This window comes from Clarias gariepinus, chromosome 26 (assembly GCF_024256425.1).
Source record: "Clarias gariepinus isolate MV-2021 ecotype Netherlands chromosome 26, CGAR_prim_01v2, whole genome shotgun sequence".
NCBI classification, from domain to species: domain Eukaryota; kingdom Metazoa; phylum Chordata; class Actinopteri; order Siluriformes; family Clariidae; genus Clarias; species Clarias gariepinus.
This window is the reverse complement of record NC_071125.1, coordinates 1,526,671-1,541,498: the sequence shown is the minus strand read 5'-3', so window position 1 is coordinate 1,541,498 and position 14,828 is coordinate 1,526,671. Positions and strand designations below refer to the sequence as shown.

General features: G+C 39.4%; 1 protein-coding gene across 7 annotated transcripts in view; it reads right to left on the bottom strand.

The window, feature by feature from the left end:
- syngap1b (synaptic Ras GTPase activating protein 1b) overlaps nt 1-14,828 on the bottom strand; it is a 124,312-nt gene that overhangs the window by 26,992 nt on the left and 82,492 nt on the right. For all 7 annotated transcript variants that reach the window (XM_053488081.1, XM_053488084.1, XM_053488083.1 and 4 more), the window contains 10 exons: nt 12,863-12,984; nt 6,763-6,916; nt 5,567-5,665; nt 4,332-4,571; nt 3,477-3,812; nt 3,223-3,367; nt 1,571-1,715; nt 1,180-1,416; nt 650-851; nt 154-359 (listed from right to left, as the gene is read on the bottom strand). In XM_053488081.1, coding sequence (XP_053344056.1) covers nt 154-359; nt 650-851; nt 1,180-1,416; nt 1,571-1,715; nt 3,223-3,367; nt 3,477-3,812; nt 4,332-4,571; nt 5,567-5,665; nt 6,763-6,916; nt 12,863-12,984 — 1,886 coding nt within the window. The remainder of the gene's footprint in view (nt 1-153; nt 360-649; nt 852-1,179; nt 1,417-1,570; nt 1,716-3,222; nt 3,368-3,476; nt 3,813-4,331; nt 4,572-5,566; nt 5,666-6,762; nt 6,917-12,862; nt 12,985-14,828) is intronic.

The following is a 14,828-nucleotide window of genomic DNA, read 5'->3' as shown; positions in this document are numbered from 1 at the left end:
TACCACAGGATAACTTGGAGAGGTAGATACTGACATCTGGTTTTGTTGAGAATTTAAGTATAATTGCCTGATTTTTACAGCTTAAAGCCAAACACTTCACAAATCAATTTAACTTCAGTTGCTGAACTTAAATGTGGTTTATTAAGTTGTTACCTGTTAAGGTCCCTCATCATAAGGTTCTGAAACTCAGAGGAGATTCCCCTGTTGAAGCTGGGTCGAGAAAGTAACCGGTCTGTCTGTCTTTCTGGAGGCTGCCTGTCTGTCTGGTGACTGGGCTGCCTTTGGAGGTGAGGATTGCGAAGGGCCATGCTGATGTCATTCAGGAGGCGAGGTAATGGTCCAAGTTTGATAATGGCATCCTTTAAGTGAATCAAATTAAAATGACATATATGAAACAAACCAAACAAAACAAATATTTTCAAAGCAAAAAGCAATTCAATTTTTTCCACCAGCTGTTTTCCACTCACTAACCAGCTCTGTGACAGTAAAAAAAAAAAAGAAAGAAAAAGCACCATCCCTCTCAACCAGAGAGCACAGTCAGTGTTTCTCTCTTGATCTCCCAGCCACAGGTGGCTATGGCATCATAGTGGTTTTGTACTTGGAATCTCTGGGGAATAAAACAAATGCTTTTGTAATAGGTTACACATACCTTACTGAGCTGAGCCATGACCTCCCACAGGAGGCTGTGCAGGACCGAAAGCTCTCTTCCCAGATCAATGTATCCCTCAAAAGCCCCAGCATTGCTTATGCTGTCTAGATTAGAGATCTCATACAGGAACTGCTGCATTGAGCCCCACTCCATCTCTAAGAACTCATTCATGAAGCACATATACTCCTCCTTACTGCCAAATCTAAAGGGAATACCATAGCCAAGAGGGAAGAAATTCACAAATCTTTTTAAGGTAACATTTTCAACAACTGATTGTAGAAGTTAGGACAAACACAAGAAGACGATGCAAGATTAAATGCCTAAAGACACTATGTATTTATGTAACGCAGATAAAGAAAATACATAAATAAATGATATTTTTTTACACTTTTATAAAAAAAAACATTCCTAGAAACTGCAGCTCTTTGGCAAAGAGCTGAGAAGCGGTCCTTCTCTATACACAGAATATAGTCTAATAGATATAAAAAATACATGCTAAGCAATAAAAACGAAAAATTGCCTGGACTGACTTGGAGAAGTTGGCAAGGTTCTGCAGCACTTTGGCTATGAGGGTGAGCGTGCGTGACGTCTGCTCATCAGGGTATTCCTGGGTGAGGTTGAATAGCGATGGGGACATGACGGCAGGACAAAGAAAGCGCAGGAACAGGGAGCCACTGATCAGGCGGTCAGCAATGTCCTCCCTCCCTCTCTCCGCACAACGTACTCGCCAAGACGCAAAGACCTCCTTCAGCTCACGTGGAAAAACACTAGTAGATACAGAACATTTACAATCAAGTGTCGAACATTTTTTTAATCAATTTTATTTAAACTTTGAGGCTCTTTCAGACCTACGTAACAGCCTTTCTGCTCTTGTAGAGCTACATGTTTTGCATGTTTGACAGTAAAATTGAGACAACTAACCAATGTGAGTTGACGATTTTGCAGAGTGCAAGCTCACAACACATGCGAAGATTCGCCTGATGGTCCAGTAGAACAGAAGGTGGAGTCCTCATGGGATCAACCTCGCAGTTCTCCTCTGACTCATACAGCGCTCGGATGAAGTCACCTACACACAAGCAAACAGAAATTCAACAATCAAGTTCAACGATCCTCACTGCATGTTAATCCACATCAAATCAATATAACCTCAGGCCAGAGCTGAACACTAGGACGAAAAGTTGCACTCATGGGACATTTTTATTTGCATGTCAAATTCTTTTGAGTCATCAGAAATGACCAATGGGACAAAGCAGATCACTCATAGTAATAGTTGCCAGTTAATGATTAATAATTAGTACTTCCCCCAACTCCCCCCGCCCCAGAATGTGTGCAATATGTTTTCAAAAAGCTCACAAGTTATCCAAAATAAAATAAATATAAATTAAATCCCATAATCACAATTTCAAGTAAATTAAGTATTTGTGGAAATGAGTGGGCACAGTTTATACCAGAGAAGACAAGCTTGGCCACAGTTTCCGTGGGTGGAAATGAGTTCTGTCAAAGTTTCAGTGGAAGTTGCGGGTTTACGTCAGTGTTTTTAAGGTCAAGTTTGGTCAGTTATGTAGGAGCAGTTAGTTGGGTGACAGTTTAACCCTAAGGATGACAAGTTTGGCACACATTGGTATAGAACTGGCAAAGTCAGTCACAGATTCTGTGGGAGTGGGTAAGTTTGGCCAGGGTTCCTGGAGGAGTGATTTGGTAGTTGAAATCGGTGTCCATTTCTGTAGGAATGATGAATTCAGTCACAATTTCCATGAGAGCAGTTGAGTTTGGTCAAAGATCATGGTTTCTGAAGCAGTGGTTTGGCTGGAGCAGGAATAGTTGACTTTGGTCACAGTTTCTGTAGGCGTGGTTGAGTTTGCTTTCAGATTCTGTAGCAGTTGTCACTTTAGATCAGTGTTTCTGGAAAAGTGATAGAGGTTGGTTACAGTCTACAGAAGTGGGCCTCTACTGTGGAAGTGGTTAACTTATGTCAGTGTTGGTGAAAAAGAGGTCGAGTTCATTTGCAGTTTTTGTGGGAGCGGGTAAGTTTGGTTTTAAGGTCTGTGGAACTGGTCAAGTTCAATAGTAGCATTAGATGAGTTTGGTCAAAGTTTCTATGGGAATAGGTGAGTTTGCTTTCAGTGTCTGTGGAAGTGGTCAATTCAGGTCAGTGTTTCTGAAGAAGTAGTTGGGTTATAGTTTCTACAGAAGTTGTCAAAGTTTGGTCAAATTTTCTATGGCCAAAATTTTCTTGGTCACAGTTTCTACAGCAGTAGCCAAATTCAGTAACAGGTTCTGTATGAGGTTTCTGTGGCCATAGGTAGTCACAGTTCTTGTAGGATACAGATGAATTCTTTCAAAATGTCTGCAATAGTGGTCAAGCTTGATCTCAATTTCTATGGACTTCGCTGGGTTCAAGTTAAAGTTTCTATATAAGCAGTTTTTGAGAAACAGATTCTATGAGATTGGTTGGGTTGAGGTCAGGTTCAGTCACAGATTCTAAAGAAAGTTTGGCCTGCAGTCCAGCATCAGTCTGCATTGGAAAAAAATACAGTCCTGTGCACAGCTCCACAATAACTAAAACTTATCACCTAAAGCATCCTTGAGGTACTTATGTCCGATGAGTTTGAGGTACTCTTCTATAGCTTTGGTAGCTAAGGTGTTCTCTCGGAATATTAGGTGCTCTCGGTCAATGAATCGGTCTACCTCACACATCGCCATGTCTGAAAGAAAATCCTTAAACACAGAAAAGAAAAATGCAATCGCATGATAAACAGTTCAGTGGTCAATAAAATATACATAAAAAGGAATGGTCAGTCGATAATGCCATACACTAAGTATGTACCTTTGCTTTCCCTGTGCTTTGTAGGATGTGCACCAGTGCACAAGCTACCTCCTCCTTGCTTTTGACGCTCAGCAGAGGCTCCAAGACGGCACACAGCGTCCGATAGTTGTTAGTAACATACTCTGCAAACTCTTTGTACAGTTCCATTGGCAGGATACTCATGGTCTGGTAGCGAGACTTGAGCCGCAAAGAAGCATTGATGATTTTACCCCCTCCTACACCCCCTCCCTTGGCCAGTACGCTGGGTTGAATCACAGGATACCACTGCTCTACAAACTGCCGACCGGTGATGCTGGATATGGGGATGCTGACAAGTCCTAGATATGTGCTTTTCTCCTGTTGAGAAGCAGTGGATAAGGGATATTGTTTAAGGGGTGTGAGAAAAACCCAGCAAGCACACAAGCATGATATGTGTGAAGATTTAGCCAACTGCATTGTGACCATATTGATGTGTGACCCAAGATGCATTCTGACTGGTATATTTAGGCCAAACGACTGCTGAGAGAGATTTTATGCTTGTCAGCAATAAACATAATTTCCTGGATCAATTATCAGTGTCCCCAAAAATTCTCTCCAGACTGGAAAGCTTATATGTAATCCCATATGCATGGCTAGTAAGTATTACCTCAGCTAGACAATGTACTACCTAGCTCAAACAAAAACTAAGAATAGGAATAAGAAACTAAAATGCAGAGGTACACAATTCTTTTCCATTTCTCCACAATAACAGGTTGCTACCATGAGCTACAGTATATATGTGTATAAACATAGCAGGCTAAGAGTGGTTGCAGTCACATACTGACAACAACTGATCACAGTTGCCCCGCTTTATATAAAATGAACAAATTTTCCTACCTTGCGTCTTTTCTTGTCTGTCTCCTTGTAGAGATGAAGCCGGAGGTTCCGGACAGCCGGGAGGTTGTTGAACTCGAAGTGCTCGCCCCAGAAGACAGTGTCGGTGCGAGGTTTGCTGGTGGTGCGTGCGTACAGCATGTCGTCCAAACACAGTTCACAGTAATAGCGTTTTTTGGGTGGCAGCTCACGGGCCTCAATGATCCAGAGCTTCAAGACATTGTCCACCCTCCGGCTGTTGTCCTGAGTGGGAGGAAACAGCGGGCTGCTAAGTACTGGTAGAGACATGTAGGCGTATGGCGTAAGAACATGGAAATAAAGGAATGACTGCTGGTAAAAGCTGTGTCTGACAGCAACCTGTGAAACTTAATAACAGGTTATTCAACAAGGTGAAAATATTAAAAATAGAAGTGATGTAAAGGCATGAGAGAACTCAGGGTTGGCCATGGTTCAAGAAAGATTAGCACTCAGTATGTAATGAGTGCAAAAAAAAAAAAGAACAAACTATATTTAAAATCCCCACCGGAAGAGCAGAGTGCTTTGCTCGATAGAGAGAGTGATGTTTTCATAAAAGGCTGAGTCATTTAATCAGATCAAAATGTCATTGATTCACTCCGGACTGTGTTTCCAGGTGTAATTTAGTTCGGCTAAATATGGCGCTGTTTAAGAAGCAGTCGTGTCCAGAAAATACAGCTTAATCGGTATGCTTAAAGAAGCCTCTCCATGTCCTTCAAGCTTCCATCAATAAAATAAATTGATCAGCATGCTCACTAAGATAATGAGTACCCTTGGTGTGTCCTTTTATTTATTTATTTTTTTTAAAAAGGTATTAGCTGTGATAAATTCCTGAGAGCTTTTATGTTTTTTGGAAACTCTTGCTTGTCATTGGCACATCATAAATCAGCCCCTGGATCCTGCTGCCGTGGATCGATCAATCTACAATTCAAAAGTTCTACTACGTTTCCAACACTTTCTTTTGCATCCTTTTAATGAGAGCCACAGCAAAGCATGAATGGAAAAATGAACCTTTTGACCAGAGATATTTTAGACATCAAACTTTAAAATGCTGAAATGAAGAACATAATAAGAGATTAAGGCAAAGAACTGAGGATCTTCAGGATTGTTACAGAATTACCAAAGACAGGAATGATCTCAGAAAAGCTCTGCTTCTGTAGAAATCCTGAAGTGATGAGAGAGAAAAATGAACTCATATCTATACGATCATTTGTTCCACTCACTTTGTTGGGCTTCACAGCTCTCTGTAGATTCTCAATCCATTTGTCTCTTTCTGCAGCCGACCGACAGGCGAAGCACTTCGTTCCTGAAGCAGTCGTCACCTGCGATATGACACAACGGTGTTAAGAGGGAGAAAAATAGTTCCACCAATCATTTTGGTAAAGACCGAATGAGTACTAGTAGTTAATAAAATGTCATGTAATGGGACACTGTCATCATATAATGGTAATGGGACACTGTCATCATTGCTCATAGTTCATTCATTGCTCATCTGTCACATCTCATCAAAAAAAAAATTGTGACTAAACATAAGACTCGTTTTTAAATTTATACATTGTCTATGTCAGTGTTATATATTTGTTGTTCATCATTAGACTTTGTCAGACTTTCATAGTTAGGCCCTTCCACCTTGAAAACAACTTTTTCTTATTAATAAGCCTATACTAGAGCTCTGTTAAATGCTGCATTCTGATTGGTCAGAAGGTGGTGATACATTTTTATACCAGCTTTGATGGCAACACAACTGCAAAAAACATGTTTCATTATTTAACTAAAAGGTTTTCTGTTAGAAGACATTTACAAAAGGAGACTCTGGTGTCAGCACTTTGTAGCAGCCAGGTAAAGCTGTAACTACAAAGAGGGCCAAATGTGCAAAATTAACTTTTTAGACAGATGGGTCTCTAGTGTGTGAGTGTGGACAAACAACAGAGGTAAGACAAAATATTCTCTGCTTTTGGCCTTTTCTTTCCATTTTTTGTATTGGCTGGTGCTTAAACAAACCAATTATATTTTTTCCCTAATGTGACATCATATGAGAAGATTCCTTTGCCCAGGTTGTTGCTAAGTTTTGCTGCTCTGTTGAGTGGCGTGGCCTAGCAGTAGCTCATTTACATAGATACTGGAACCGAGGAGTGAAAAAGAAGGGAGTATGAGGGACATTATGAGGGTATTTCACCTGGAGCATTAATACAACACAATTTGGATGAGCTCTGAGAGATAACTTGTAACAAAATAGAAAAATATTGGACGTTTAAGTTTTCCAACAGGAAAAAGGTTTGCGCTTTTTCTTGGTAACATGACAAGCTTTGTCTTCTCTCGTATTAACTTAAAGAGAGAATGCTTTAGAAATATAGTAAAGTTTGCATTGTTGTGAACTTGAGGTATATGTTTAACATACAGTATGTACTACTAGTCTCACCTCAAAGCAGTACTCCTGCCCTAAAATGCTGGAGTGAACCGGTTTGATGATGGCGTCCTCGTCCAGCGTGAGGTCCAGCGCCTCAGCCGCACTACTGGGAGACAGCAGGGATTCATGGGAATGTGACTCTTTGAAGCTCTGCATCAGGCGAGTCCTATAGAAAGGCAAATTACAACATGAGTAAGAAAGTTCCCGAAAGCTTAACGCTGTGCTCAAATGGTGGCTGAAATCCTTCAGACAAGATTTTGCATGATATCTACAAGAACAGAAACTTGCTAAACATATACTCAGTGACACATTCAGCTGCGACTCAGACGGCTAATTTTTGGCACATACCTTCAAAACCATCAGTGGCTGTACACAAAGCATCGTCACACCAAACTGGACATTCAACTTCAAATTAAATGCCTTATAAACAACAACTCGGTGATTCAGACCGGGAAACAGCATACACAAACACCTACCTACACTTACCGCACCTTCTAGCACACAAGCTAGATGGATCCATACGCTCAAACTAACGCGCGAGACACGCAAGACAAGACACGACAGACCCAGAGAATAATAATGAGGTTATAAAGAAGACACATTAAGAAAGACAATTAAAGCACTTTCAGATGAAGCAAATCAAACAAGAAAAGATTTGAAAATCCTTAGAGCCCCATGAAAGCTGTAGTTTTCTCTGGAATCCTGGTAGCATCACTGTTACTGTATACATTCAGGAATAAAATGTGCATCAGGGTGTTAGAGACATACAGTGGGGAGAGAGAGTGGTATAAAAATAGATCCATCAGAATGAGTCAGAACAAAAAAAGTAAAAAAAAAAAGATGTAGGAGAGGGAGGGAGAAGGAGAAAGAGAGAGAGAGAAAAAAAGAGAGAGGGAAGACAGAGATGGACTTCGCTGAGTAAATCAAGGAGTTACGTAAGCTGTAGGATCCAAAGTGAGAGAAAGTGAACACGATCAGCAAGAGGAGGGGTGAAAACCGGGGACTTTGGACATGTTAGAAGGCTTCCATAACTGACAATGATGGACAGCAACCTAGGAAAGTGATGCTTCTCTAATACAAAGCTTGACTCGCCAAAATATGTTTTCAATGAGTTCCTTATTCCAGCTCAATCACAGTATCTGTGTAAGATAAAAATTCAGGAAATAAGCACTTCAGTTTGTTGCATTTGGAGTTGAAAGGTTGTAAGTTCTTCGGTTCAGCTCATCCGGATGAACCACCACTTTTGGGGATTGAAGAATTTGTGAAAATACGTGTATTTGTATTCCAGTGTCACAAGCTGCCCCTTATGAGTTTAGTCTGAGCTCCACAGTTTCCACGCCAGGGTCTGATTCAAGTCCAGTTACAAGCTCTACTTTCTAAGTTGAGTCCAGAATCTGAAGCAGCAGACTAAAAGTCAACTCCATAGTCCCTAGCTTTAAACTCCCTAGTCCCTAGTTGTACTCTCTGTGTTATGTCCAGTCTCTCAAACTGTAAATTGCAAGTCAAGCCCAGGCCTAGATCTATGAGGAATCAGACTCATATTTACAAACTGTCAAGTCATGAGTTAAACTTCCAGTCCGGAGACCAAAGCCAGAATTATACGTTGTGACTCCAAATCTATCCGAAAGTCTCAAACTGTGGAGTACAAGTCAAGACTAAATTGGACAAGCTAGAGTCAGAGTCAAGTTCAGAATTCCAAGCTGCAATATTTAAGTACAGTCAAGAGTCTGAATTCATGGTCACAGTCAACCCCAGCATCAGTAGTTCTAGGGTGTCAGGTAAATCCATCATCTCAGGTTGAGCCCAGAGTCTAAATTCACGCATTCATGCTCAAAACATGAGTCCATAGCTCTAGACTGTGACCATAGCTAGAGTTCGGGACATGTACCAAGCTCAAAACTCCTAACTGGGCTTTGTGTCACAAACTGTAGCTGTCCAAGTCAAGTCCAGAGACCAAAGCTGGAGTCTGAGTCAAGTCCAGAATCCACATGTTTAGAACATTTGTTTGTTCTTGGCTTTAGGACTATCAGGGGTCACTTCTGCTTGGCTGGAATGATGACCTGCACCCACACCGGACCTTTTGTGCAGAAGGTTTAAACCTCTGAGTTGAGTTTAGGATCTAAAGCCATACAGACAGACTCAAAACATGAGCCTTAGCTCTAGACTCTGCTCCAGGGTCTAAAACAGTCATCGTCTTTGCGAAAGTAACAGATGGTTATTACTCCACCTTATCACTCTTCTGTATCACTTATTAATTTATTATAAATTCTCTACATTCCATGTTTTGTTCCTCACCAGTTAATTGCAGGTTCTTAATAGCTAAATAAATAAAGAACAAGACAAAACTAACCTAAACAAAGATCTTCATCTAATCTTTTAGCACAACACATTGCCAAAATAATTTTTACACCAGTACTGTGGGTCACGGTAGAGGGTAGGGAAAATATATGAAAGAATGAATAAGTTATGACTAAAAAAACGGACCAAACAACACAGCATCTGTCCAAAGAGGGACAAGAATACTATAATAACTTTAAAGAGCTGCATCACATTAAAAGTTGCCAGACCATCTGTGAGTGCACTCACTCCTCTACAAGGTCATTTTTAGTACGCAGTACTTCAGAGTTCAAGGCTGATTAAGAAATTGGTTCCACCTCAGAGACAGCGGTATTCTGCTAGCAAGTGATTTATTCAGGGGCACAGAAAAGGGTATGCAACACATAGGGGAGCTACTCAAAGGGGGCATGAAAACAACCGTGAATTAAAAACACACTCAAGATTGCACAGCTTTGCAGCACCCTGTGATTACCCTGTCACGACATATTCAAGACGGCGGAACCTCAAAAGAAACCGTCAGGGGTGCGGAAGAGGCAAAGAAAGAGAGAACAGAAGAAAGTGTCTAAAGGAATGAGAAGAATTTGTCTACGTGGATGAAAACCTGAACTACTTCCGAGCTTGAAGGGGAAGCTTGGAGCTTTAAGTGACGTAGGAAAAGATCCCCATCCTGTATATTATGGGATTGTCTTTATTGGAAAATAAAATGCGTCCCATATTGAGTTAATACAGGACACGATTGGTCCCTGCATTCTTGTACATATCTTATTTGAGGATGGTGGTCACATGAAGTCATTAATTATTCCGTAGTTAATTACCAACTGAAAACACCTAAACAACCCTGATCAAAAGTGTACATGTCCTTGAATGTTTGGCCACATTATAAACACACAGGTTGACATAAATGGCTTTTAAAGGGAATTTTAATAAAAAATACAATGTAGTGTCTGTGCCTTGTCGGTAGTGTTTGAGGTGATGAACTGACTTGGCTGAATACTGCACCAGGAGGAAGACAAAAGAACTGCCAATGGACCTGAGTAATAAGGTTGATGAACTGTATAAATCAGGAAAAGGACATTAAAAGATATCTCAACACTTGAAAATGCCAGTCAGTACTGATGAAGCTCTGATAAAGAGGTAGATAATAAGAGCTTCTGTAGATACTAAGCAGGCAGACTAAGAAAGATTTCACCCACTACTGCCAAAAGAATTGTTTGGAACACAAAGAAAAACCCATAAACAACTTCGGGAGAAATACAGGCTGCTCTGGAAAAAAAAAAAAAAAGTTGTGTTGTTGTTTCAAGGAGCACAATAAGGAGGTACTTGAACACAAATGGAAAGTCGTTACTCTGCCCATGGCACAAAAAGGCCCGCTTGCAGACAGCCTCTAGACAAGCCTCACAGCTTCTGGAGCAGAGTCATTTGGAGTAATAAGACCATAATTGAACTTTATAGTCACAACCATAAACTCTATGTTTATGGTGAAAAGTACACCATCCTCACTGTAAAGCATGGTGGTGGATCTCCTATGGCTGTGTGAGCTCCAGTGGTACAGGGAGGGAAATCAAACTTGATCAGAAGATAAATGCAGGATGTTATCAGAAAATACTGGCAGACAAGTTGACCTCCAATGGCTAGAGCAAAAAAAAGGTGAAGGTTCTGGAGTCTCCGTCACAGTCTCCTGACCTCAATATCATTTGGCCACTTTGGGGAGACTAAATATATTACAGCAAATGGAGGCATTTTGCCAAGAAGAACAGGCAGCTATACCACCTGAGAGAATAAAGGACTTTATGCCCAAGTATTACAAAAGACTGCATGCCATCATTGGTGCTAAAGAGGACAATACACAAAATTAAAGATCTAAAGGTATGCAAACTTTTGAACATGGATTATTTCCTCATTTTCTTTTATCTCATGTTTGCTTAATGATTGTGTCATTCTGTTACGTCTGACATATGAACTTGAGTTCTATAAGAAATAAAATACATTTGTTTCTCCCTCTCACTCATTTTTTCTTTAAAAATGCTGCACATTTTGCAAATTCTCCCAAGGTATACAAACTTTCAAGCACAACTGTATAATTTTATACATATACTAAATCTTTACATTGGTGGAAAAACGGATGGTAAAATAAATTAAAGTTGTGGGAACAAGTTGAAATAGCAGGCAGAGAATGTACACATGCAATGTAAACTTTTGTGTCAGACTCATTGTTGCCCTGATTACAAAAACTCAGTCACACTGTTTTTTCCCCAACACAGAGGATTTAATAAGCAACGTATAAATAACACAAAAGATAAATAACTTGTTCCCACCAGTGGCGATTTCTTTAAGGGAAGCTCAGCTTCCCCTATAATGTCACAAAAATAATGGTCAAATTATGTACTATTGTATTAACATTTTATTGACTAAAATGCGTTAGAAAACGTTCATCTCAAAGACGAGTTCGTTCAGAATCAGTTAGATATAGCAGGTCGGCTGACTTGATTTTCTTCTCATACATTCCCATAGCGTCACAGTGCATTTCCCCGTTGCCAACTAAAAAGTACTGAAAAGAAAACAAAACTCAGGCTTTATATCCCAGCTTACATCTCGCATTCGCGTTCAACTTCACATACACCGGACTGCATTACCCACAATGCATTTCCCACACTGGACCCACGGGGAAAACTCCCAGTACTCCAGATGGCCAGTCCGCCACTGCCCATGCGGATTTGCAGGTGAAGTGCTACGATGAACTGCTGCACTCTGTATTGTTTGCTGGGGATATAAACCATTTTTGTTTGTACAAATCATTCTTTAAATAATTTTAAAAAACATTTTATAGCCTTCTTGACTTTGCTCAGTGTTTCAGCATTGTAAAGTCAGATGGTTCATATAATTAAAGTAGCTCGTGGAAGGGGAAACTAGCCAGAATTTACGTACAAATAACATAATGAATTTTATGATAAAGTCCTAATATGAGCTTCCCCTGTTTTAAAAGCTAGCAGTCGCCACTGGTTCCCACAAGATAAAAAAACTATATATATATATATATATATATATATATATATATATATATATATATATATATATTTTAGCTGTGCAACAAATAATTAGCATTTTCATTATTACTTATGGGCTTTGATTTACGAGTGTTTTGAAATATGAGTCCGCTTCTGGAGTGAATTATGCTCGTAATCCAAACTATAGAGTTCCACTGTATAGGACAGATATGAAATATGGTATTGTACTCTTTAATACATTTTTATGTTATGTATTATTATTTTTAGATATATATTTTTGGATTCATTATTTTTAGATAATACTGTAATTCGGCTCTTAGACTACAGAGTAACAGGAGCATACTGAGACTAGTATGCTGATAGGATTTAATTACGATTTGATTTACATTATACAAAATAATGTTATTCATAATTTATCAATTTAATAGTTTAAATAAAATAAAATAATACCAGTTTATATACATATATCCATCCATTTAGGAACCTCTATCGTCCAACTAGTGACCGTGGAGGCCAGTGATGATACTATTGTATTTGTTCCCATTTTGTGGCCATGGTAGAGCCTCTGGTCAACATTCACACACTCATTCACACATGAGTTTGGAAATGCCAGTTAACCTAATCTGTACTGGGAGAACATGTAAACTCCATGCACACCCAAGAAACAGGTAGCTGCACCCCTGACTATAGGAAAAAACAATCAGGATGGGAAACATTAAAAGATGGATATCAGTAGAAACATGTGTTAAAGTAGGAAAAGCTGTGATCACCTGTCCTGATCAGCACTGCGGAATCGTGGGAGGATCATTTGGCGGAAGCTGCTGGTGCGGTCCAGCTTGGGCTGACTCTTCGCTCGTTTTATAGACCCCTTCAGCCTTCGGCCGAGAAAACTCTGCAATAACACACCGGGGATTAACACGCTGTACTGAGAGATGCACAAAACAAGTCAACACTCTGGAATGAGAAATGACCTCCTTCAACACAATTCACATAAACGTCCGGTTGTAGACAAAATGTCGATGTGGAACAAGACGCTGTGGCAGAAAGGGAAAAAAAAAGAAAAAGTGTGATCGATGAAAAAGAAAAATTTGGAGAGGTGACCTTAAAAATATAAACAAATCCATCAAAGATCCTACAGTTTATGAGGCGATGATATTTCTGCACTGTCCCTTAGGAACAAATAGTGGGCAGTGTTGTACCATAAATATTCACATTTATCAGCAACATCCAGGAAAAGAAAAGCTTACACTCTCCAATTCAATTTCAGATAAAAATGTCCAAAACAATCTAAATACATTCATTTTTTATAATAAGTACCTTATCAGTTCTTTTACATGGTGATGCTTCGTGAATAGCTGCTGAATTAATGTTGTAATCACAGCTTCAACTTTTTGCCCATTTTTATTTTTAATTGAAATTTTTTATTTGCAGCCACCGTTTAAAAGTTCACATTTAAACCCTGATACAGACACAGATAATTTGGAGCACAATATTAAATAAAAATACAGCTTGTGGCATTGTGTTACATCTCTATTACGTAATTTCAGTATCATACATTACACTCATTAGCCCTGCTGTTTTCTAAAGCTGCAGTGCAGACAGGATTTCTCTCCAACACCCAACACCCACTCAACCTTTACTTCATTTTTAAATGTACAGTAGACAAAGGTTTAGTTCAGAAAACATAATTTTTTGTACCTCCTTACCTGGATATGCGTTAAATTCACGAACTAGTGTATGTACCCATCATTGACGGATAAAGAGTTTGCAGAAATAGTTAAAAGGTTAAAGCTAGAAATAATCTGCTGATCTTTAATGTAATCAGTATTATTATTATGATAATTAATATTAATATTATTATTTGAGGTTGAAGCCCACGTACATGTCTGTGTGTCTCTCTGTACAGCAGAACTCTCTGTCTAACTTATTAATACAAAGAAATCCCATTCTGTAAGGTTGAGTATCTTACGCCTTGTTCTTCTTTGGTGGTCAGACAAATACACTCCCTGTTCGGTAATCGGAAAGTGAATCACAGATTAGAAATGAAAAAAGGAGATAAAAGGATAAAGATGAAGTTTTGTCTTAAAACTACTGTGTTTTAAACGTGTTAAAATTCACTTATACCACTTTAGCGCTGTTATTAAATTCAGCGAAAGTGAAAATATGAACTAATCCCACAATGGTGCGGGTTAAACCTAAGGCAAATACTGAAGTACTGCCAAAGTTTCATTGAATTCTGTTCAGACAGTTTTGAGTGATGCTGTGACAAAATCTGACTGGACAGACATACAGACATACAGACAGACAGACAGAGAAATTTTTCTGAGACTGGTTTCTGGTCCTCCAATGTATGAAACGTAACGATCTTATTGAAAGAGCGAGTTCCGACCAACATAACCTCCCGTATAGAAGTCACTGATTATCTGCATGAGCTCAGTCCCCTAATAAAAGGCTTTTTGTTAAGCTACAGTACAGGAGGTTCATGTTTCAGTCTTCAACGCATGCATCACATTCAGTGCAGTTTTCTGAAAAGGAGACAGGAATTGAATCCAAACACAAATCAGTTCAGCCTTATGATCTGATAATAATACTTTCAACACAGATAAATGTACAGCATGTGTGGCGCTAAACCGGGTTATACGTGTCTAATGTTATAACCTTAGACTGGTATAATAGATATATAACACAATGCCACAAGCTGTATCTTTATCCAACAGTGTGCTCCAAATTAGTTTA